The sequence below is a fragment of the Stenella coeruleoalba genome (assembly GCF_951394435.1).
Source record: "Stenella coeruleoalba genome assembly, chromosome: 5".
Classification (NCBI taxonomy): Eukaryota; Metazoa; Chordata; class Mammalia; order Artiodactyla; family Delphinidae; genus Stenella; species Stenella coeruleoalba.
The window spans coordinates 89,597,126-89,622,418 of record NC_137150.1 but is presented as its reverse complement, the minus strand read 5'-3'; the positions used below and the strand labels follow the sequence as shown (position 1 = coordinate 89,622,418).

Here is a 25,293-nt window from a genome sequence, read left to right as displayed (position 1 = left end):
CCCCAGAACCTGTTTATTGATGTAGTTTTTTAAAAGCCTTTAAGAGAGAAACAAGAAATTTCCATGTGAAGACATGAACCTGAAACACAAATTCTTTAAAAGTTAGAGCAGAGCTGAATATCTGACGTACCTTTTCCCCAAACTCTTTTGCTTTAATCTTGAGCTTATTAACTTGAGATTCGGCTATCTCTGCCCTTTACTTAGCTTCATTCTACTCATGTTGCTGCTTCTTATACTTGGAAAGTTATGGACTAGCTTCTGCTTCCTGTAAAAATAAAAAATGAAAAAAGAAAAAGGAATCCCTGAGCCTACTAGTCATATTTTTGTTCTTTTCTGACGTTAGAAAGTTGAAAAATGTGTGAAAGGAATCTAAACTTCTGAGTATTGAATGGAATATCATATATTGGTATGATATATATGGATTCAGATTCCTAGCAGGCACCAGATCCATTTTACAACTGTTGTTCCCTGGAAATTTAGAACATGGTCAGCACTTTCCACAAACTGGATGTAGTCCAGCTTTCACAGATTTGGTATGTGATAGATTAACCACAGTTATTTGTTTTGTAATCAGTTTAACATCCTATTCTGGGTAGAGGGAGCTTGTCTTTACAATTATAAGGGTCAACAGGTAATTATTAGACATAGCAGTATTTTAGCCCAAAGCATTTAAATAATCAATTCAAAACCCTTCAAGATATATTATTATTAGGCATAAGCCATTATATATGGTGCTTATCAATTACATTCCATGGAGCTACGGCTACTAGCCAGGGTTGACAAGTACATTTCAAGAGATGGTAGTTTTGGCCACAGTTATGTCCAGGCGCATCAGATAAAAGGACTGTGGGCTGCATTTATGCTCAAGCAAGGTTTTAGAGTAAGGAAAGCCCTAGGGTGAGGAAGGTCTCAGGGTGATTACGCAACCAAAAATTTTCCATCTTTACATGATACCGTGCTGTTATTTGGCTCATTTTTTTGCAATGCACATGTTTGGGCATAACCACAAGGTCAAGGGAGAGAGCTCTGTCTCCCTGAAGGGAAAAGTTGCACAAATTTTAACGATAGGTAATAATTCTAGTATGAGAAAAAACAGAATGAGTGGACTAAGCTGAGCTGGTCCTCTCTGACAAGCTGCTCATCTAGCTTAGGGCCACATATCTCTATTAATCAAAAGTAAATGGGGGGGAGGGGAAGATGACGGAAGAGTACGACACGGAGATCACCTTCCTCCCCACAGATACATCAGAAATACATCTAAAGGTGGAACAACTCCTACAGAACACCTACTGAATGCTGGCAGAAGACCTCAGACCTCCCAAAAGGCAAGAAACTCCTCACGTACCTGGGTAGGGCAAAAGAAAAAACAAAGACAAAAGAATAAGGATGGGATCTGCACCAGTGGGAGGGAGCTGTGAAGGAGGAAAGGTTTCCACACACTAGGAAGCCCCTTCGCGGGCGGAGACTGCGGGTGGCGGAGGCGGGAAGCTTTGGAGCCGCAGAGGAGAGCGCAGCAACAGGGGTGCAGAGGGCAAAGCGGGGAGATTCCCGCACAGAGTATCGGGGCCGACCGGCACTCACCAGCCCGAGAGGCTTGTCTGGTCACCCACCGGGGCGGGCGGGGCTGTGAGCTGAGGCTCGGGCTTTGGTCGGAGCGCAGGGAGAGGACTGGGGTTGGCTGCGTGAACACAGCCTGAAGGGGTTAGTGCACCACGGCTAGCTGGGAGGGAGTCCAGGAAAAGGTCTGGAGCTGGCGAAGAGGCAAGAGACTTTCTCTTCCCTCTTTGTTTCCTGGTGCGCGAGGAGAGGGGATTAAGAGCTCTGCTTAAAGGAGATCCAGAGACGGGCGCAAGCCGCGGCTGACAGAGCGGACCCCAGAGACGGGCATGAGACGCTAAGGCTGCTGCTGCCGCCACCAAGAAGCCTGTGTGCGAGCACAGGTCACTATCCACACCTCCCTTCTGGGGAGGCTGTGCAGCCCGCCACTGCCAGGGTCCCGGGATACAGGGACAACTTCCCGGGGAGAACGCACGACGTGCCTCAGGCTGGTGCAACGTCACGCCGGCCTCTGCCGCCGCAGGCCTGCCCCACACACCATACCCCTCCCTCCCCCCGGCCTGAGTGAGCCAGAGCCCCCGAAACAGCGGCTACTTTAACCCCGTCCTGTCTGAGCGGAAAAACAGACGCCCTCCAGGGACCTACATGCGGAGGTGGGGCCAAATACAAAGCTGAGCCCCTGCGAGCTGTGAGAACAAAGAAGAGAAAGGGAAATCTCTCCCAGCAGCCTCAGAAGCAGTGGATTAAAGCTCCACAATCAACTTGATGTACCCTGCATCTGTGGAATACATGAATAGACAACGAATCATCCCAAATTGAGGAGGAGGTCTTTGAGAGCAAGATTTATGATTTTTTCCCCTTTTCCTCTTTTTGTGAGTGTGTATGTGTGTACTTCTTTGTGAGATTTTCTCTGCATAGCATTCCTTCCACCATCTGTCCTAGGGTTCTATCCGTCAGTTTTTTCTTTTTAATTTTTTTCTTAATAATTAATTTTAATAACTTTATTTTACCCTTCCTTCCTTCCTTCCTTCCTTCCTTCCCTCCCTCCCTCCCTCCTTTAGATAACGAATCATCCCAAATTGAGGAGGTGGACTTTGAGAGCAAGATTTATGATTTTTTCCACTTTTCCTCTTTTTGTGAGTGTGTATGTGTAGGCTCATATATGAGATTTTGTCTGTATAGCTTTGCTTCCACCATTTGTCCTAAGGTTCTATCCGTCCATTTTTTTTCTTAATAATTATTTTTTAATTTAATAACTTTATTATATTTTATTTTACTTTACCTTCTTTCTTTCTTTCCTTTGTCCTTCCCTCCTTCCTTCCTTCCTTCCTCCCTCCCTCCCTCCTTTCTTTCTTTATTCTTTCCTTCCTTCCTTCTTTCTTTCTTCCTTCCTTCCTCCCTTTCTTTCTTTCTTTTTTCTTCCTACTTCACTAATTCTTTCTCTCTACTTTTTATCCTGAGCCGTGTGGATGAAAGGCTCTTGGTGCTGCAGCCAGGAGTCAGTACTGTCCCTCTGAGGTGGGAGAGCCAACTTCAGGACACTGGTCAACAAGAGACCTCCCTGCTCCACATAATATCAAATGGCGAAAATCTCCCAGAGACCTCCATCTCAATGCCAGCACCCAGCTTCACTCAATGACCAGCAAGCTACAGTGCTGGATATCCTATGCCAAACAACTAGCAAAACAGGAACACAACCCCACCCATTAGCAGAGAGGCTGCCTAAAATCATAGTAAGGCCACAGACACCCCAAAACACACCACCAGACGTGGACCTGCCCACCAGAAAGACAAGATCCAGCCTCATCCACCAGAACACAGGTACTAGTTGCCTCCACCAGGAAGCCTACACAACCCACTAAACCAACTTTAGCCACTGGGGACAGACACCAAAAACAATGGGAGCTACGAACCTGCAGCCTGCAAAAAGGAGACCCCAAACACAGTAAGATAAGCAAAATTAGAAGACAGAAAAACACACCACAGATGAAGGAGCAAGATAAAAACCCACCAGACCTAACAAATGAAGAGAAAATAGACAGTCTACCTGAAAAAGAATTCAGAATAATGGTAGTAAAGATGATCCAAAATCTTGGAAATAGAATAGACAAAATGCAAGAAACATTCAACAAGGACCTAGAAGAACTAAAGATGAAACAAACAATGATGAACAACACAATAAATGAAATTAAAAATACTCTAGATGGGATCAATAGCAGAATAACTGAGGCAGAAGAATGGATAAGTGACCTGGAAGATAAAATAGTTGAAATAACTACTGCAGAGCAGAATAAAGAAAAAAGAATGAAAAGACTGAGGACAGTCTCAGAGACCTCTGGGACAACATTAAACGCACCAACATTCGAATTATAGGGGTTCCAGAGGAAGAAGAGACAAAGAAAGGGACTGAGAAAATATTTGAAGAGATTATAGTTGAAAGCTTCACTAATATGGGAAAGGAAATAGTTAATCAAGTCCAGGAAGCACAGAGAGTCCCATACAGGATAAATCCAAGGAGAAATATGCCAAGACACATATTAACCAAACTGTCAAAAATTAAACACAAAGAAAGCATATTAAAAGCAGCAAGGGAAAAACAACAAATAACACACAAGGGAATCCCCATAAGGTTAACAGCTGATCTTTCAGCAGAAACTCTACAAGCCAGAAGGGAGTGGCATGACATATTTAAAGTGATGAAGGAGAAAAACCTGCAACCAAGATTACTCTACCCAGCAAAGATCTCATTCAGATTTGATGGAGAAATTAAAACTTTACAGACAAGCAAAAGCTGAGAGAGTTCAGCACCACCAAACCAGCTTTACAACAAATGCTAAAGGAACTTCTCTAGGCAAGAAACACAAGAGAAGGAAAACACCTACAATAACGAACCCAAAACTATTTAGAAAATGGGAATAGGAACATACATATTGATAATTACCTTAAATGTAAATGGACTAAATGCTCCCATTAAAAGATACAGATTGGCTGAATGGGTAAAAAAACAAGACCCATATATATGCTGTCTACAAGAGACCCACTTCAGACCTAGAGACACATACAGACTGAAAGTAAGGGGATGGAAAAAGATATTTCATGCAAATGGAAACCAAAAGAAAGCTGGTGTAGCAATTCTCATATCAGACAAAATAGACTTTAAAATAAAGACTATTAGAAGAGACAAAGAAGGACACTACATAATGATCAAGGGATTGATCCAAGAAGAAGATATAACAATTGTAAATATTTATGCACCCAACATAGGAGCACCTCAATACATAAGGCAAATACTAACAACCATAAAAGGGGAAAGCGACAGTAACACATTCATAGTAGGGGACTTTAACACCCCACTTTCACCAATGGACAGATCATCCAAAATGAAAATAAATAAGGAAACACAAGCTTGAAATGATGCATTAAACAAGATGGACTTAATTGATATTTATAGGACACTCCATCCAAGAACAACAGAATATGCATTTTTCTCAAGTGCTCATGGAACATTCTCCAGGACAGATCATATCTTGGGTCACAAGTCAAGCCTTGGTAAATTTAAGAAAATTGAAATTGTATCAAGTATCTTTTCCGACCACAGCGCTAAGAGACTAGATATCAATTACAGGAAAAGATCTGTAAAAAATACAAACACATGGAGACTAAACAATACACTACTTAATAACGAAGTGATCACTGAAGAAATCAAAGAGGAAATTAAAAAATACCTAGAAACAAATGACAATGGAGACAAGACAACCCAAAACATGTGGGATGCAGCAAAAGCAGTTCTAAGAGGGAAGTTTATAGCAATACAAGCCCACCTTAAGAAACAGGAAATATCTTGAATAAACAACCTAACCTTGCACCTAAAGCAATTAGAGAAAGAAGAACAAAAAAACCCCAAAGTTAGCAGAAGGAAAGAAATCATAAAAATCAGATCAGAAATAAATGAAAAAGAAATGAAGGAAACGATAGCAAAGATTAATAAAACTAACAGCTGGTTCTTTGAGAAGATAAACAAAATTGATAAACCATTAGCCAGACTCATCAAGAAAAAAAGGGAGAAGGCTCAAATCAATAGAATTAGAAATGAAAAAGGAGAAGTAACAACTGACACTGCAGAAATACAAAAGGTTATGAGATATTACTACAAGCAACTCTATGCCAATAAAATGGACAACCTGGAAGAAATGGACAAATTCTTAGAAATGCACAACATGCCATGACTAAATCAGGAAGAAAGAGAAAATATGAACAGACCAATCACAAGCACTGAAATTGAAACTGTGATTTAAAATCTTCCAACAAACAAAAGCCCAGGACCAGATGGCTTCACAGGCGAATTCTATCAAACATTTAGAGAAGAGCTAAGACCCATCTTAGCTTAACTCTATCTTAACTCTTCCAAAATATAGCAGAGGGAGGAACACTCCCAAATTCATTCTACAAGGCCACCATCACCTTGATACCAAAGCCAGACAAGGATGTCACAAAGAAAGAAAACTACAGGCCAATATCACTGATGAACATACATGCAAAAATCCTCAACAAAATACTAACAAACACAATCCAACAGCACATTAAAAGGATCATACACCATGATCAAGTGGGGTTTATTCCAGGAATGCAAGGATTTTTTAATATACACAAATCAATCAATGTGATAAACCATATTAACAAATTGAAGGATAAAAACCATATGATCATCTCAATAGATGCTGAGAAAGCTTTTGACAAAATTCAACACCCATTTATGATAAAAACCCTCCAGAAAGTAGGCATAGAGGGAACTTTACTCAACATAATAAAGGCCATATATGACAAACCCACAGCCAACATCGTCCTCAATGGTGAAAAACTGAAAGCATTTCCACTAAGATCAGGAACAAGACAGGGATGTCCATTCTTGCCGCTTTTATTCAACGTAGTACTGGAAGTCCCAGTCAGAGCAATTGGGCAAGAAAAAGAGATAAAAGGCATCCACATTGGAAAGGAAGAAGTAAAAGTCTCTCTATTTACAGATGACATGATATTTTATATAGAAAACCCTAAAGACTTCAATAAAACTGTTAGAACTAATAAAAGGATTCAGTAAATTTGCAGGATACAAAATCATTATACAAAAACCAGTTATGTTTCTGTACACTAATATGAACTATCACAAAGAGAAATTAAGAAAACAATACCATTTATAATTGCAACAAAAAGAATAAAATACTTAGGAATAAATTTAACCAAGAGGAGTGAAAGATTTGCACACTGAAAACTATAAGACATTAATGAAAGAAAGTGAAGAAGACACAGATAAGTGGAAAGATATTCTGTGCTCATGGATTGGAAGAATTAGTGTTAAAATATCCATACTACCCAAAGCAATCTACAAAGTCAATGCAATCACTACCATAATTACAATGGCACCTTTCACAGAAATAGAATGGAACCACAAAAGACCCCGAATAGCCAAAGCAACCTTGGGAAAGAAGGACAAAGCTGCAGGCATCATGCTCCCCGATTTCAATTTCAAACATATTACGAAGGTATAGTAATTGAAACAGTATGGTATTGGAATAAAAACAGACATGTAGATCAACTGAACAGAATAGAGAGCCCAGAAATATTCATATATAAATGGCCAATTTATGACAAATGAGTCAGGAATATATAATGGAGAAAAGACAGCCACCTCTTCAATAAACAGTGTTGGGAAAATTGGACAGCCATATGCAAAAGTATGAAATTTGACTGTTATCTTACACCATACATAAAAATGAACTCAAAATGGATACAAATTTGAATCTAAGACCTGGAATCATAAGACTCAGACAACAGAAGACAACACAGAGTGTAAGCTCCATGACATTGGTCTTGACAAGGATTTTTTTTCTTATTTGATGCCAAAAGCAAAAGCAATAGAAGCAAAAATAAACAAGTGAGACTACATCAAACTTTAAAACTTCTATACAGCAAAGGAAACTATCAACAAAATGAAAAGGCAACCTGTGGAATGGGAGAAAATATTTTCACATCATTTATCTGAGAAGAGGTTAATATCTAAAAAAATAAAGAAAGTATACAACTGAATGTCAAAAAAATTAAAAACCTGATTAAAAATGGATAGATGATCTGAATAGACAATTTTCCAAAAAAAACATACAAATGGCCAACAGGTACATCAAAAGGTACTCAACATCACTAATCATCAGGGAAATGCAAATCAAGACCACAATGAGGTATCATCTCACACTAGTTAGAATGGCTATCACCAAAAAAATAAGAAATAACAAGTGTTGGTGAGAATGTGAAGAAAAGGAGTCCTTGTACACTCTTGGTAGGAATGCAAATTGGTGTAGCCACTATGAAAAGTAGTATGGAGTTTCCTCAAAAAAAGTAAAAATAGAACTACCATATGATCCAGCAATTCCTCTTGTAGGTATTTATCTGCAGGAAATGAAATCACTATCTCAAAAAAGATATCTTCACCCCCATGTTCATGGCAACAGTATTTACAGTAGCCAAAATATGGAAGCAATCTAAGTATCCATCAACAGCTGAACAGAAAAAGAAGATGTGGTGTGTGTGTGTACACACACACACACACACACACACACACACACACACACACACAGGAATATTACTTAGCCATAAAAAAGATGGAAATCCTGCCATTTGTGACAACATGGATGGATCTTGAGGGCATTATAATAGGTGAAATAAATCAGTCAGAGAAAGACAATATATTATCTCATCTATATGTGGAATCTAAAAAAACTGAACTCACATAAATATGAGAACGGATTAGAGGCTGCCAGAGGGGGGTGATTGGGGGTGGGGTAAATGGGTGATTGTGGTCAAAAGGTACAAACTTCTAGTTATAGGATGAATAAGTCCTGGGAATGTAATATAGAGCATGGTGACTATAGTTAACAATGCTGTATTGTATATTTGAAAGTTGCTAAGAGAATAGATCTTAAGAGTTCTCATCACAAGAAAAAAAAATTTGCAACTATGTGGGGTGATGTGTGTTAACTAAACTTGTTGTAATAATCATATTGCAATGTAAACATATATCAAATCATTAAGTTGTACACCCCAAAGTGATACAATGTTATCTGTTTTATATATATATATATGAAAGGAAGGGAGGGAGGAAGGAGAGTTTGGTTTAACCAACTCTTTGTGTTGCCTAGAGCACTCCTCCCCCACTTCCACCTTAAAGTACAATCTGATAGTAGATAATTAATTACTAATTTTAAACTTCCTAAGGCAGGGGCCAATATATAAGAAATAACCTGACTGGGGAAATGAGATATCTACTTTAAAAATAAAATCCCTCTTTGTTTTAATCCGCCTAGCTCTCTACCTCTCAGGTTTAAGAAACTTGAAGACTCACAGAATTATGTGGTCATAGGGAATTCCAAACCCAATAGAGGTTTAACTGCTTAAAACCAATTTACTCAGGTGAGTAAATTTACTGTGTGGTAAAGGAGGCCACACAGAAGAAAACTGAAAAAGGCTAGGTGGCTGCTGCTATTAATGTTCCCCCCACGTGGGAAGGCAAAGCCTCTGTTAGGTTTACGTTCATATCTCAGCTCCCTCCAAGGCATTAAGTAACTGTGGTTGCCATAGTTGTGCAGGGCTCAGATTTCCCTTCAAGAAAACAACCTGCCACTCAGCTGTGAGGCGTGCAGGTACCTGAAACCCTCCAACTGCAGTGCCTTTGGGATCTGCTGTAGCATTTATACTGAGATCACACACTCCCCAAGCAGCCCCCAGCCGATAGTGGGGCACAGCCAAGTTACCAGGAGCTGGCATTTTTGCCCAGCATCGGACTTCTTACAGCAATCTATGTGCTGGAGACTTGCCCAGAGCTGCACTGCAACCGGAGGCTCCTTTTATCCCATCCTCCTTCCTTCACCCTTTCCTTTCACAGGTGTCAGACTTGCAAGGTGCTCTGGAAGCTTCCTCTGCCTCAGCCTGCTTGCTCTCCCCTTTAACTTTCCCAGGTGTTACCTCCAATAAATCTCTTGTACTTTAACCCCATCCTGGCATCCAGTTCCTGGAGAACACACCCAAGACTAAATTTTGTTTTCTTATCCCTAGAAATGAAGATACTATATCCATATTTAGATTGGTAAGGATTAAATAACATCTACACACAGATCCCTGAATATAGGAAGCAGACAAAGGTAACATGGAGCAGGTGGATGGAAAGGTGGGAGGAGGGGAGGAAAACTGTCTTTACCTTCTATAACGAGTACAGGTTCCTAATCCTATGTCCTGCTTTATAGCATACCTTTTTAGACACTGGGGAGAGGAAAATAGGATGAATTTCCAGATGCTAGAGGGACATATTGGGGAAGATAAATGCTCAGTGGGGACTGGCCATAGAACTGTTGTGGATGGGGTGACACTTGATTCCCTTTTCCAATACAGTATGATCTTCCTGGAGGATTTTTCCTAGGAAAGGAAAACCGTATTTATGTCCCTTTCAAAATGACATTTCACAATGGCATCTACAATGTACTGTCACTAAACACCCTGCCTCATAGTCCTTATGGTTATTTTGATGTTAAAGGAGAACAGATTGAGTTGACTCGACATCTACCTTGAACATTTCAAAACCAGGCATTGATATCAAAGAACGTGGAGAGCTCTCTAATGTCTCTTGAAACTGACAGGGTCTAGCCTGTTATCTTACATAAAAAGGTACTCAATAGGTATTATCTGACTTGATGGCAGAAAATCACTGCATAATTGAATAGATATACTCTAAACATTGGGCAGACACTTGGAAGAAATCAAGAAGTACACCACCATACTAGTACAAGGGAAACACTAAAATTATTGCTACCAAGAAACAAAGATAAAAATACAATAGAATAAGATTGTATTCCTTGGGACAACAGAAACCAAAGAAAGTATAGCTTTGGTGCATTGTTTATGATGAACCTGTTTACAGAAGAAAACGGTAAGAATAATCCATAGGAAAATAGAAAGAAAAAGCCAGACATGATTAACAAGCAGCATTTTGCTTCCTCGTGTTTTATCCTTGCTCAAGAAAAGAGTAGAATAGCACACCTTTCACGTTCCCCAGGTGTTTACTTCCTCAGCCACACATTCCATGGGCGCATTCCCCAGTGTCAGACTGACCCGCCTTAGAAAAGAACCACTTATTCAGCAAAGAAGAACTGTGCAAATAGCTCATTTCATTTCATCTTAATTAGCCCAAGATGATGCTTCTGAAGCGTTCTGCTTTCTTATCAACACTATCCTTCCTACTGCAAGGAAGGAAGACTTTGATGTCTTTGACACCAACTCAACCTCAGGGACCAGCATCAGGACCAGCAGATCTTGCGTGAGTGCTGTCCAAGTTGCTGTAAAGCGGGCACCTAGGATGGGTTTGCCTTTTCATTGGAACAAGCTGTACTGTGCAGCGGAGAGGGCTAGAAAGTGACCTTTGGCATCTGTGTTTAACAACTGAAATACGTGCACTTACTCTGTGCTAGGAAGGTGCTGGGCCCAGAGTGATGAGCACTGTGCCTCTGCTACCATGGAATCTCTGGTCTTCTCCATTTGAAGGAAAGGGAAGAAAGGCTAGAATATGAAAACACAAGTGAAGGAGTACGTTGCTAGTTTAGCAATACATTAGTTACTGGTAAGAAGTCTGCCCACCTCTTTTCAGTTATTTGCTTAGACCAAGGCTAGTCCACAGGGAAACAGTCAGAAAGCTGCAGGGGCCTCTCAGCATTTGCTGTGTTTCCACCTGGCACCAGCACCAGATAGAGTCCTCGGTGGCCTGGAGTGTTCATGCGGCCAGAAAACAAGAGTGGAAATGTCCCCTGCTCCAATTAAGCTAGCGTCCCATGCAACCTGATGGCTGAGTCACACACACCCCCCTTCCCTGTCTCTGCCAGTCACTTCATTTACACATTGTTCTCACTCAGCCTCTCACAGGAAGACGTCTTTCTGAAAGTGCTTGCAGACATTATGTGTGAAAAAAACAAGGAGAGTATAAATAGCTTTTCCCTTCTAATTGCAACTTGCTGCTCACATTTTGCTTCCTGAGAGCTCTGAAACGGGACTACCCCAAACCAATAGCAGCACAGGAGCCCTGGAAGGGCAGGTTGATGTCTCCCGCTGAAGGAGACCAAAGATGGAGAGCGAACTACAGGAGACCTAGGGGGTCGTTTCAGACTTGAGGGAGCACACCCGCCCAGGGTGGAGCACAGCCAGGGGAACAGGGAGTGGCTTTCTGGAGTACCTGGTGGGTCAGCTCTTTGATGCATCGCTCAAACCTGCGGGCTCCCCACTGGGCCTCCGCGATGCGTCGGACTTCGCTTTCCAGTTCACCATCCAGTTCACAGACCTGCAAGCAAACCACGGTCTCAGATGACAGGCGGGCAGCCAGCAAGCCAGGCGGGCATTGCATTTGCCTGTCGGCACGATCATTTGAAATAGTGACACCATCAGGGAAGACGGGTGCACTCTCATTCTGGCCGTGGTGAAACAGGGCAAACTCTCTGGGAAAACTGCCTTGCCAAAAGTGAGCTGGCTGAACTATGTGAGCTCAAAAAAGGGCTGTTTAGACTCAAGGATGTGAAAGGCTAATCCATGCAGAGGTGATAAACTTCCCCTCTTGGATTACAAAATTACACACACATGTGTATGATGAGTGTACGTAGTGTATAGAGAGAGAATAAGCTATATATAGCACTCTTTAAGAATTCAGCCAATGTACTGCCTCATCTTAAGCTACTTTCTCCGTGTTAAGCTCTGACTCTCTAAAGAAATCAGACTCTGAGTTTTTGTCACACATATGTCACCCACAGCCCCATAGCCCTGCTTTGTGGGAGAGCTGTAGTGCAGATGAACAGCTGGCCTGCAGCCTTACAGAGTTATACAACCAAGGTTAACATAATATTCATTCAACAAATATTTGTTGCCTACTATGCACCAGACACCAGGGCCAGGGATACAGCAGGGAACAAAACAGACAAAAATCTCTCCCCTCTATAAGCATCCATTCTAAGGAAGGGAAACACACAAACGAAACAAAATAAAATATAGACTATGTTAGATGGTGGTAAGTGGTATGGAGAGAAATAAAGCAGCTCACGGGGTAGGGGGTTGAAGGGGGGGTGTGTTTCATATGATTTTGCAATCACACCAACTACACAAGTTGCATTCAGAAGGTCTAGCTTTTATCTCTGCGTTCTCTTCCTATGAGTAATTGTTTTTATTAGTCCTTGTTTTATTCTGTCACCAATTCTTTTTGAAAATACAAGCAAATGTGTACATGTCTTCATATTTCCCCTCTTTCTTGCACAGAAGTTTGTATACCCTCAACATCGCCTGTACCTTTTATCATCATTAAACCACTAGCCATGATCTCCAGGACATTACAGAGCTCTTCCTCGCTCCTTTCTAATCAGTGTGATTATATGGAGGTACCATAAATGTGCATTGGTATTCCATTATACGGATATACCATAAATGTGCAAAGGCAATACTTTATTTTTCAGGGGCCCTTCTGAACCATGAAATCCCAGTCAAATATTCTTTCCATCCTTATAGCATTTGTCACATGACCTATACGGTGTCACTGAAATTGATTCGATAATTTTAAAAATCCTATTTTCAAGCTAGGTCTTGCTATTTATTTTTGAGCTCCCTAAAGGCAGGTACTACATCATTTCTGTCAGGCCTTACTATATTTTCACTAAGTCTTTTTTGATCCTTGATTTAGTTATTTCCCTCCCCTTTCTCTGGCTGTTAGGAAACGGGCATTCTCCACAGAGGAAATAACAGGAGCAAAGGCACAGAAGCAAGACTGCGAGGGTGTGTTTGGAAACAGTTGGTCTCCCTGGCTGTGGGGAGCCCTAGAGCTGGCGCAGGTGAGCGGGAGGTACCGCATTGTCACTTAGCAGGATGGCGGATTGCACCCAGTCCAAGAAAAGTCCTATTTAGTGGCCCAAAGTCAAGAAGAATGAAAGAATATACTGAGCTCTGACACTGTCAAAGATCGGAGCATGTTACAAGCAAAAGTGAGGAGGGAGGCAGGGACTATCTGGTGTGATATTACGGGACAATAAGCTTCGAACTGGGAGTTGTCAAGACCCCATGATTATGCAGGCGAACTCCTACCCTGGATTCGAGTTTCTGGCTTTGCTTTCTATTCCCTATCACGACAGTCTGCTCAGTGTCATCCAGCCTTTCCTGTAAGTCTCTGTCCGCTCCATGTTCTCTCTCATCCTCTCCAAGCGGGCATTGGTATCTTGCTCCTTCTTCAGTTCTTCTGACATGTTTGCTACCTAGAAAAGAAGGAAAGGGACTGAGACAGTCCAGCAGCCAATCAAGCTTGACATTTCTACCCACAGTCTTCTGTTCCTGATGTGACTAGGTGCCATGCCTTGCCTCTGTGTACTTAATCTCTTCCCACCACGCTCTCCCTGACCTCTGTGGCCCTCGAGTTTGTTAACCAGAAGCCAATCACGATAGCAGCAGCTACTGGAGATTAGGGTGAGGGGTGGTGGAAACAGACCAGAGATGAAACACCATGTGAGTATTATTATACCACACCTGTATTGAAAGAAAGATGACCAACTGAAGGTACAGCTTTTAACTGAGTAAAGCACCAGGACGCGTCCTGTTAACATCATGCACCAGGAAACGTGTGGAGTGCCTATGAGAACCTTTTTCACGTCTCACTTCTATAATTCTGTGATTCGCAACTGCAAACAAATTTAGGCTCCAGGAATTTGGTAGCAGCTGAGGCTCTCAGTGCCAACAATCTGGCACAAGGAGGGTTAATTCTTGTGAAGCCCACTCTTGGCTATGTACACTAAGGGCTTGGCGTCTTGCTGCAATTGTTAAGAACTGTTTCATGACTCTCTCAGTGCCTTTAATGTAAGAACACTGCCCTCCCAGACAAAGTTTCTCTGTCTATCAGGTTACCAACCATCTGTATAATTTAAGTGTGAGACGTCTGTGTAGATGGTGGGGGCAAAGAATGAACGACGGAGGTAACTGGGTTCTGCTATGTGGGGTTGGAACTCACAGCCGAACTATTGGAGGATTAAAGCGAGGAAAGAGGTAGTGAGTTCATTTCTCAACACTGCCAAGGAAATCTTATAAAGGTGAGGTTATGCAGATAGAGTCTTCCTAACGTGTGACTGCATAGACCTACCAAGCAGGAGTAAAAGCTCTTTTTATTCCTTTCTATCCATGTGGATTTTCGTGAATGTTAAGCATATTATTTTTTCCTTGGCCAAACGCTTTTAAGCTTTCACACACCTCTTTTCCATCAGAAAGCATCTGCTTTGATACAAAATGGCTGAGTGCTAGGCACGCTTCCCCATTCGTCTGGATTCTACAGTGATCTGGTAGCTAGGATTTGGTGCAAAAGTTTTGTTTAGCTCCCCAAATGCTAAATAACTCAGTAAGCTTTTCCCTCCTCTTGAATTTTAAAACGACTAATGTAAAATCGAATTGAATATCTTGTCTCCTCGATTCCCATATACTTTTTAGCGAGAGCATCAGTTTTCACTCACAGGGCAAGGTCAGGGCTGCTGCATGTGTTTGTGTGTCTGATGGACTACACAGACCACCTGATGGGGATGGAGTGGGTGAAGGCTGAAATCAAGCCCAAGCTCTGCTCAGCAAGCACTGGCACTTGCAAGGCTGGGTTCTTCACACACAGACTTCTCCTCACCTCCCTCCTCCATGACATTTTTTTTCTTTTTTTGCTGAGTACTGCCTTCTGCTTGCCATGCCTTTTGAGAGAAGTCTGCATCTACCCACGGTGGGGGTCCAGCAGGTGTCTTTTTCCAGTTCCCACAAAGGTACAGTCAAGGCAGCCAAACCTGAGCTTAGTCTCATTCAGGAAAAGCACCACTATCAACAATTTTAAACTTGCAGATAACGAAGGTACACCAATCCTGAAGCCCTTCTTCACCAACCTGACTCTGTTACTGAAGCAATAGTATGGGCTGTAAAAAATAAGTGTAATAGGGACTTCCCGGGTGGCGCAGTGGTTAAGAATCCACCTGCCAATGCAGGGGACATGGGTTCAAGCCCTGGTCCGGGAAGATCCCACATGCCGTGGAGCAACTAAGCCCATGTGCCACAACAACTGAGCCTGCACTCTGCAGCCCATGAGCCACAACTACTGAAGCTCGCATGCCTAGAACCCGTGCTCTGCAACAAGAGAAGCCACTGCGATGAGAAGCCCGCACACCGCAATGAAGAGCAGCCCCCGCTCGCTGCAACTAGAGAAAGCCTGTGCACAGCGATGAAGACTCAACGCAGCCAAAAATAAATAAGTAAATAAATAAATAAAAATTTTAAAAAAATAAGTGCAATAAGCATTCTTTGCAGATCATCATAAAGCTATTACAGACCCCAGGAAAAATAGCTATGGGTAAGGAAACACAAGAGGAATTGTTTCTAGACACTAGATATATTGATTTGCAAGTGGAAAGTGGATTAACTTTTTAAAAAATCTCTTGCTTTCATAAGATTTTGCCTATGGCAATTCAGCTGCTCCTTTTCACTGTGTGGACAGGGTGGAAGGGAGGAGCCAGTTGGCCTAATTTTTCAAAATGGGGACAGAGGCAGAGGGGTCAGCTAACCTCCCGCTAGCTATATGGAGAATCAATGGAATCCTTTTTGTCTGCAGCTTTGCCCTTGCCCCTTGGCTACCGCTCCCATCAGCTCTGAAAGACAGGAGTAAGCAGACAGTCAATGGACCCACCTCTGTAGGTGGCTTCTTGGCCTTCTCTTCTGCACTTTGACACCCTTGCATCGCCTCTTCAGCTTCCTTCTGGATCCTGGCAACATCAACCTCCAGTTTCTTCTTCTGGCTGAGGAGACTCGCGTACTAAGGAAAAGCAACATCCTCATTAGGCGAGTTGAGATCATTGGTGCAAAGGCAAGCTGGTCTGTTCAGAACATGCAATGGGAGGGGCTCTGACCAGGAGGGTGTTTTCCTCTCCTCAGCCACACTCATGAAGCCATACTTCCAGGCGCAGGAGACCACGTTAGACTTGAATGCAAGGGATTTCATCCATCAGAGGTTTAGTACTGGAGAGATGACAGCCTGAGTCAGAAAGGAGAAATGGACCCAGACAACCTACAAGCCCCAAACATGTGTTTGGTTTTCAGCTGGCTGAGGAATACGTTTTTCTGCCTTTTGCTCTTTGATGGGGAAGGAGGAAGTGTCCCAGAGCAGAAGTCAGGGTCAAAAGCAGACATGTGGAGAGCAGGGGTTTAGGGAATAAAACTCAGTTTCCTGCATGCTGCTCCAGGGGAAGAACATCTTCCTCACTATCTACCTCTGCTTCTATTAATTTTGCAGTGAGGGGGTGGGCAAAGCAATTTAGATGAGCCTCATCCCCAAGGCCTGAGAAACCTCCATTACACTGGAGGATTATTTGTGTTCTTTGGCTGACGCTGCCCTAATCCTTTCCTTCCTGGGTTGTGACATTAGAGGCTGAAACTCCTTTTTGGTCTGTGTTTGTAGCACAGTTTTTCTGAGGGTGTGAAATCTTAGCATAGAGAATGTATTTAAAAGGCATAGCCTTCCTATTTTTAATTTCTCTTCTGTTCATTCACTTTTCCTCTAGCTAGTACCTCTCTCAGTGGCAAGATTAAGCCTTTGGAAATAGGAAGAGAGATACTCCAGCCTCACAGGTTCTACCCTACCTCCTTGATGGCATGAAGCATCTTCATCAAGGTTGCTTCTTCTGTCCTTATGGAGAGCCAGGCTCTGTGTGCCTCAGGCCTCCCACTGCCATGGGTGTGGCCTGGAGGGATGAGGGTATTTCCTGGAGTATGCTGGGATGCTCACTGCACATAACTCCGTAGGAACTCTTTCTTTGTAAAGAAAGGTACAATATAAATGGTGATTCGTTTATACATACAATCATTTAAAACCTGCTAGGGAGTTGATGGTTAAAATCTTTTCAAGCTGAATGATTGGTTCGGTTTGGGAAGCAGCGGGTGAGGGAGTACTGTGCAGAAAAGCAATCTAGATTGTCACAGCTCAGGTTTGAAAAAGGACACATGTAATTAGACAAGGATAAGTTTGGCCTCATATGTTTGTTCCAGGCTAGAAATCTGGGGATGCAGAAGGTTCTAGAAAATACTCATTGTATGTCAATCAGAAGATTGACGGTGTTCCAGTAATTGCAAGGGGGCCACCAATGGCTAAGGTGGGGGAGAAGTCCTTCGTGAGCAACACGTCACCTAGGCCAGAGCTGCTCAAAGGGTAGTTTCTGCACTGGCAGCATCACCTGAAAACTCGTTTGATTCCTCCTACTGCAGAGATTCTGATTCAGTGGGTCTGGGATGAGACCTGAGACTGTGCATTTTTGTGTTAGTTTCTCTTGTACACGTAAAGTTTCAGAAACTCTGCTCTGGAGATCAGGGCTATTACCTAATTTTCTTTCTTCTTTTTCACATCTATCTCCTTCTCTCCATGTCTGCTTTTGCTCTGGTTGATGTCCTTATCTCTCTCTAGGCTAGTGGTTTTTCATCATACTGGGACCCACTGGTATATCATCAGTTATAACATGAATGGCAAATAATTTGTTACCAACAGATATTAAGTACTACAGACAGTGAATGATTTACTTTTTAAAACTTCAATATTCTACTTTATAAGATTCCCACTCATTGTATTTAGTTAAGTTTTCTTGAGAGATAAAGAAAATATTGAAGTAAGTTAGCCTGTTGGGAATTATGCATAACGTATAGCCTATTTGTTTTATACCACATGGTATCCTAATAGGATCGTGTCATGCACATGGGCACAAACTGTAGGCACAAACTAAATGCACTGCCTTCCAGCAGGTACATCTTTGGTTTATATCAATACTTCCTTTTATCCAGTGTTTCTCAGTGGGGTCACAGTTGGCATTCTGGGAGGAGCAATTCTTTGGGATGTTGAGTTATCCTGTATCTTGCGGGAGCATTAGTATCTTTGGACCTTGCCCACTAAATGTCAGTGGTACTTCCCAGTCTCTATGGCAACCAAAATGATCCCACAGATGTTTCTAAATATCCCAGAGAATGGCACATCTGCCCCTAGTGGCATTAATCCATCCTTCACAACAATCACCAGAGTAAACTTCCTAAAATGCAAATCTAATAACTTGCCTCCCAGTTACTCACAATTCTTCAGCAGCCCCCCATTAGCCGCATGATAGAATTCAAACTCCATCAGTCTCAAAATCAAGATCCCTGGTGACCTGGCTCTACCTGCCTCTCCCTTAGCATCAATTCTGCTGATCTCTCCTACCCCCTACCGTATGCTATAGTAAGTATATCAATTTTCCTTAACATCCTAAATTCCCTCTTTTCCCCATGCCTCTGACCTTGACTTTTCTCTCTACTTGGCTGACTTCTTCCATGTCCTTCATGACTCAGATTAAGCATACTGTGCATCTACCTAAGTCTAGGATCATCAGGGAAGGCTTTCTGTAGGGGTGTGCTTGCTTTATCACTACAGTCCCAGCAGTGCACTGCAGTGTGTTAACTTAGATCTCCACCTTTTTAGGACGATGGAGATATTTTGCATCTGTCTATACCATGCATACCTGTTCAGCTTACGGTGGGTGCCCTAAAAATGTTTATCGAGCTTTTGTCCTAGCCACTATGGCTTCTCCTGATTCCATGAGAATGGCAACGATTTAAGAATTCTTGCTTTGTGTCACTTACATAACCTTCCATGAGAAGCCAGTCCTGACAGTTCATCATATCTGTCAGCAGCCACTCAGAATTGTTTGAAATCTCCTGGCTCTGAAGCAGGAGCATTTATTTCGAATCCTGGGATGCTCGGGGAATACATGGCTTAGCAGGAAAAGGAGAAGCAGGCAAATGATTCTGGAACCCTAGCGAATGTTCCTCTCTCTCTCCCCAGCACCCTAGCTGTGAGTACCCTGACAGTTCATTCTTCTGGCAGGGCTTAGTGTTTTGGTTCAAATTGTGTCCCTCCCCCAAAAAACATATGTTGAAGTCCTAACCCCCAATCCTCAGAATGTGAACTTACTTGGAAATAGGGTCTTTAGAGAGGTAGTCAAGTTAAAATGAGGTCATTAGAGTGGGTCCAAATCTAATATGACTGATGTTCTCATAAAAATTTGGAAATTTGGACAATGACAGATACAGAAGGAAGATGATGTTAAGATGCAGAGAAAATGCCATGTGAAGGAGGTGAATTGGAGTGACGTATCTATAAGCTACAGAACACCAATGATTGCCAACAAACCACCAGAAGCTGGGAAAATGCAAGGAAGGACTCCCTGCAAGATTCAGAGGGTGCACGACCCTGCCAATGCCGTGATTTCAGACTTCTAGCCTTTAGAACTGTGAGAGATTACATTTCTGTAATCAGTTTGGGAACTTGGCTGCTGCAGCCCTAGGGAACCAATGCATCTGGGATGAATGAAGGGCGAGACCGCCACTCTGCTGCCAAAGGCTCTCCCTGCCTCACCGGCCACCTGCAAGGCTCCACGTGGCAACCGTGTACCGTCCTAGGCCAACCAGTGTGGATCCATTGCCTCCCACCAGCTGACATGGCTAATGGTGAGTTTACAGGCCCCACCTGGGTGTGGAAAAGATTGATTTTTTTCCTGTGGCTTTCAGGAGCTCTTCCTCTGCCAGCCTGCACCCGCATTCTGTCTGCTCATGCGAGGCCCTCAGCTCCTCGAGTTCAGCCTGGAGAAGAGCGTTACGCAGCTCGGCCACCGCCAACTGCTGCTTCAGCTCACTGTTCAGGCGTGTGCTGTCCTCCAGCTGCGACCGAAGGTCCTGCGAGAGAAAACACGCGCAGGGGACGTGGATCCCTGGCAGTTCAGCGGGACCTGCGCTTACGCATGCGTGCTCTGAACAAGCCCCAGCAATTCAACGTAAGCATCTTCCTGCTCTCCCGAAGGATTAGATTTGCTGTCCTCACATTTATTGCTCAACACAACCTGCTGCTTGGTTTGCTCCCATAAGCAGAGACATCCCTGCCTCACCTCTGCATTACAATTGAAAATACCTTGATCTGGAGCTGAAGCTGGCCCAGGGATTTGGTTGCCTCTGACACCTGGCGGTTGACACGGCTGAGCTGGAGTTCCATCTCAGTGAGGTCCCCTTCCATGCTCCTCTTCAGCCCAGTGGCCTCAATTCTGCTCTGAACTCGACTGCAGGGAGTCAATAGCACACTGCTGCTTCCTCCTAATTTTAGAATAACATTCAGGGGAAAAATCATACACCCAAATTAAGAAAGGTTACCTGCTTTGTACACACAACTGTTTAGGAATCAGGAAAAATTAAAATTCAAGAAAAATTCTGTGTAATTAACAAAGTGAGTCTAAAGGGTCTTCATTTGGAAACCATGGAGATGGAAGGGTTAGGTCAGTGAGCATTTGTCCATCATAACAGACTCATGTCCATCATTCCCAGACCAACTTCCCAGAAAAATCAAGAAAAGCACCAGAATCTTTTTGAGGTTCCTGTGGGGCAGTCTTCGCCTTATCTAAGACCCCCTCCAGGACGGTCTAGATTCCCTAGAGTGGCTAAGGGTGAAGGAAGGATGCACTTTCAGACCGGCATAATATTTAAATACTTTCAACGGTGAAACATGTCTGAACATGGCAAGAAAGAGCCACCCAGGTTGGAATAAGTCCTGATCGCCAGCAATCCTGCTCTAACAGCCTGGGACACCAAATTCCCCTAGAATAGCATGGTTATCTTTCTCCAGGCGTTTGGGAGTACAACCAAGGATAGGCTGAGAAAACCAACTGCTGTGTGATATTGAATTACTTCAATATGCCTTTATAAAAATGAAAGGTCCATGCTGAAATCATTTTTGCAAAGTGACAGAAGCTTACACAATAGATGTGTGTTCAGAGAGACAATGAAAAACTGTGGGGAACCCATGGCAATCATTTCCTAGGACTCTTGCAGTAAGTCTGGGACCATGTGACTGAATGCTGACCAATGGACTACGGGCAGAAGTGTTTCCAAGGCTCACACATACAGCCTTTTACTTGTGTGATCCTGTGCTCTCTCTTCCCCATCTATAGCAAACTTGGTGGCCACACATGGATGATCTGGCATCAGAAGATGGAAGGAACCTGGGTTCTTGAGAGACTTGGGATAGTGGCCCACTCTCCATCCTACCCCACATTGGACTCTGACACAAAGCAAAAATAAGCTTTGACGGTTTCAAGCCATCAAGATTTGGTGGTTGTGAGTCAGGACAGTGTAACTCTTATAACACAGGCCCTGTTAAGCTCACCCTATGAAACAGGGCCTAGAACTGGGCAGATAAGACAAGACATACTCATAGAGCCCATCAGCACACAAATAGAAGACACATATTCATCTTGAGTCAGAATTAGGTTCCACACTGAGTTGTCTTTGAGCCTGTATTCCGATCTCTGAGGCCAGCAGCGAGTCACACAGCCTACAGAGGAGTAAGAGTGTGGTCAGAGTTTCCCGTTGGGTGACAGGTGGAGGGGCCACTTTTTGTGACCACCCTCACCCCATGGATGGGGCGGAGGTTTCAGAAGTAGTTATGCAAATGTACAGGAAAGAACTCTTTCTGGTTCCAGAGTCAGCACCTCTCCATTGCCAGCGCCATGTCCTGGCTCCCAAATGCTGCAGCCAGCCTCTCCTGCCTATCCTTAGGTCCTGGGCTTTTGTTCTGCTCCCAGATCAGAATCCTACAGGAATGCCAGCATGTAATGTTACTAGAGACTGTTATGGCTGAATTTTGTCCCTCCTCTCTTCCCCCCAGCCAAATTCATATGTTGAAGCCCCTAACCCCCAGTACCTCAGAATGCAAGTAAATTTGGAGACAGGGTCTTTAAAGAGGTGATTAAGTTAAACGAGGCCCTTAGGGTAGGCCCTAATCCAATCTGACTGATGTCCTTATAAGAAGAGGAAATATGGACACACAAAGAGACACAGGGATGGGTGTGCACAGAGAAAAGAAAATGTGAGGACCCAGCAAGTTGGCCACCTGTGAGCCCAGGAGAGAGGTCTTAGGCCCAGACTCGCCAGCAACTTGATCGTGGACCTCCAGCCTTCAGAAATGTGGGAAAAGAAATTTCTGTTGTTTAAGCCACGCAGTCTATTTTGTTATGGCAGCCCTAGCCCGTAATACTACAGTGACACACACTCAGCATCACTGAAAGCTTTAAGACACTGCTCTGTCTTACATGAGGAAACTCATTTTTGCCACAGTTGACTCTTCTTTTGCAGGAACACTAAGGCGTCTCTAAGCTGGTGTCAAAATCCTCTGCACAGAGATATATTCTACTTAGGCAGACAAAATGAATGTTTCAAATTGTACTTTTTCCACCATTGTTTATGAAACTTCATGAGTGCCTACAGACAAGTAGAAAGTGCTACGGTTTAAGAGGCTTCTGTATAACACAGGCCTAGAGAATGGCCACTAAACAATCAGTGCATTCCATGCAGAGTCAAGAAATCTTTAAAATGAAAGCTCCTTGAGTACGTTTCTTAAGAAAAATGAAGCAGTCAGGACCAGGGCAATATGGTAAGAAGTTCCTTTTCTTTCTTTCCTCTTTTTTTTCTGAACTGTGAAACACAATTTGAGGAAAGAAACCAAATGCAAACAAGAACAAAACCGTTCTTTTTTAAAACTTGAAAAAGTTAAGGATTTAAATTGACAGTCAATTCAATCAGTAATATTTTTCTCTTGCCATGTTGCTCGTCTATATCAGGGAAATGAAAGATTTTCCTTACTTCTAATACATGCGATTCAGCTTTAAAGTGATTAACAAGATATTTTGCAAACTAAATGCCATGTCTGAGTTTGAGCTGCTACTTCTTGAAGTCGCAGTAAAATATTTTACTTAGAAATGAGAAGAGATTTAAACATATTCTTCTGGCAGAGACTCAAACAATAAAAGAAATTAAGTTGGATAGTACATGTAAATTGAGACCATGTGGCAAAGTTCGCTATTACTGAACTCAGAGGAGTGAACAATATGGAAGGAAAAGATGACGGAATGTTACCAGGTACCTGAGGCCATAGGCTGGGGGTGGGCAAACTATGGGCTATGGGCCCAGCCATGACCATTTACTTTCTTATGGTCTATGGCTGCTTTCAAGCTACAATTGCAGAGTTGAGTAGCTAAAACAGAGACTCTATGTCCTGCAAAGCCAAAAATATCTACCATGTGACCCCATACATCTAACCCTTCCACAGATGATCAAACCAAAGCAAACAAGCACACTTCGATAGAGTAAGGCATTTCGATACCTCATTCCCAAAAGCTCCTTCCACAGCACCTCGCTGGGTGTGTCCAGGGAGAGCAGAATGCAGGCCAGGGGCACCCTGGTTCTGGGTCACTGAGAAGACTGCCACACATTTCAGCATTTCCTTGAATACCCTGAGTTGGGAGGGGGATGTATACAGTCAGTGGCCCCAGAAGATTCAGGATGCAACTGACCAACTTGTTCTCGACCCAGTCTGGGGCCTTGCAGCAGGGCCTGACTTAAACTGCAGTCATGGCTGCCAGCCGGCCTTCAAGGAGTCATGATGTCACTCTTCCTTTCCTGTGTGGATGAGGGCAAGGATCAAAGCCGGCCATCAAAGCTCCTCCCCTCCTCCAGCAGTGACTGCACTGTCACCTGCCTACCTCTAGCTCTGCTAATTATAACATTTGTAGGGAAACAAAAAAGCCCTAACACTCCATAAAAGTTTGGGAAGCCCCGTCTAGAAGAGCAGGCACAGTGTCTTGCCAACATGAAGCGCTCAGATATCTGTTGAGCAAGTGAAACATACAACTCGTGTACCAGCTGCTCATTCTTTCACCACCAACAGGCTTCCAGCCCGGCTCATACAGGATCAGTCCTCACCGAATGGAAGAGCAGCGGGCTGGGTGGCAGAGAATGAGTGAATGAGTTGCCCAGTTTGCAGCTCTACCAAGGTTTTGCCTTTGCCTCTGAGTCTCTCTCCTGTCCTCCTGGTCCCTTCAGCTTCTCGGGTCCTGCTTCACAGACCTCCTTCGGTTTCTATGGAGCTTCCCAAGGATTATGTGAAAGAGGACCTTGAACCTCATCTTTCCCTCAGGCAATATTTCCCTTGAGTTCTGGATTTTACCTGGTTTACCCTTGATTGCTCAAAATCGTCTGCTTTGCTAGTATTTCCCCCTGGCATTCTCTTCAGTTTCCTTAAGATCCCATCCTCTCCTAGCCCTGAAGTCAGATTAAACCCTTGGATTTGACCGAGGCATTGTGATCCAATCTCCACTGGCACAGGGCACTCACACCGAAAGGGTCTGCATGGTATTTGTGGTATTTTGTTAAGATATGCTCATCTTTCCTTTCTGGATGTACCTGTGACAGTTATTATGAATCATTAACTAAAACTCATGAATAGCTTATTCCTCCCTTCAGCCCGCCCTTCTTTTTTCAGCCCCTTCGCAGCTCCTGCCTCGTCTTCAGTTCTTTCTTCTCCCAGCCCTAGCTGTTTGGATCTCCAGCTTCCTTTGCACTGAAATTATTATAATTGGGGAACAGCTCTACAACATTCAGATGTATCTGACAAGATGCAGACTCTCAGGGTTCAGTTGTACTTAGCTGGGTTTATTAATAGGCACAGGTTTGACGTTACCTGAAACGAGGGGGGTTTTTTTGTTGTTTTTTTTTAACGGTGCAAGGAGACATTCGTTTTTGTTCCTCATGGAAGGAAGTAGGGCAAATATCAAGGCC

At 43.2% G+C, this 25,293-nt stretch overlaps 1 protein-coding gene across 1 annotated transcript in view; it reads right to left on the bottom strand.

Annotated features, from left to right (window-relative positions):
* MYH15 (myosin heavy chain 15) overlaps window positions 1–25,293 on the bottom strand; it is a gene marked incomplete at its 5' end in the record, with an annotated part of 164,466 nt that continues 139,173 nt past the window's right edge. The window contains 12 exon segments of the mRNA XM_079921437.1: window positions 1–196; window positions 200–211; window positions 215–244; window positions 248–265; window positions 11,819–11,923; window positions 13,702–13,784; window positions 13,787–13,868; window positions 16,310–16,435; window positions 20,162–20,188; window positions 20,191–20,367; window positions 20,600–20,738; window positions 20,740–20,778. Of these exon segments, the coding sequence (XP_079777563.1) occupies window positions 14–196; window positions 200–211; window positions 215–244; window positions 248–265; window positions 11,819–11,923; window positions 13,702–13,784; window positions 13,787–13,868; window positions 16,310–16,435; window positions 20,162–20,188; window positions 20,191–20,367; window positions 20,600–20,738; window positions 20,740–20,778 (1,021 nt within the window). The 3' untranslated portion in view covers window positions 1–13.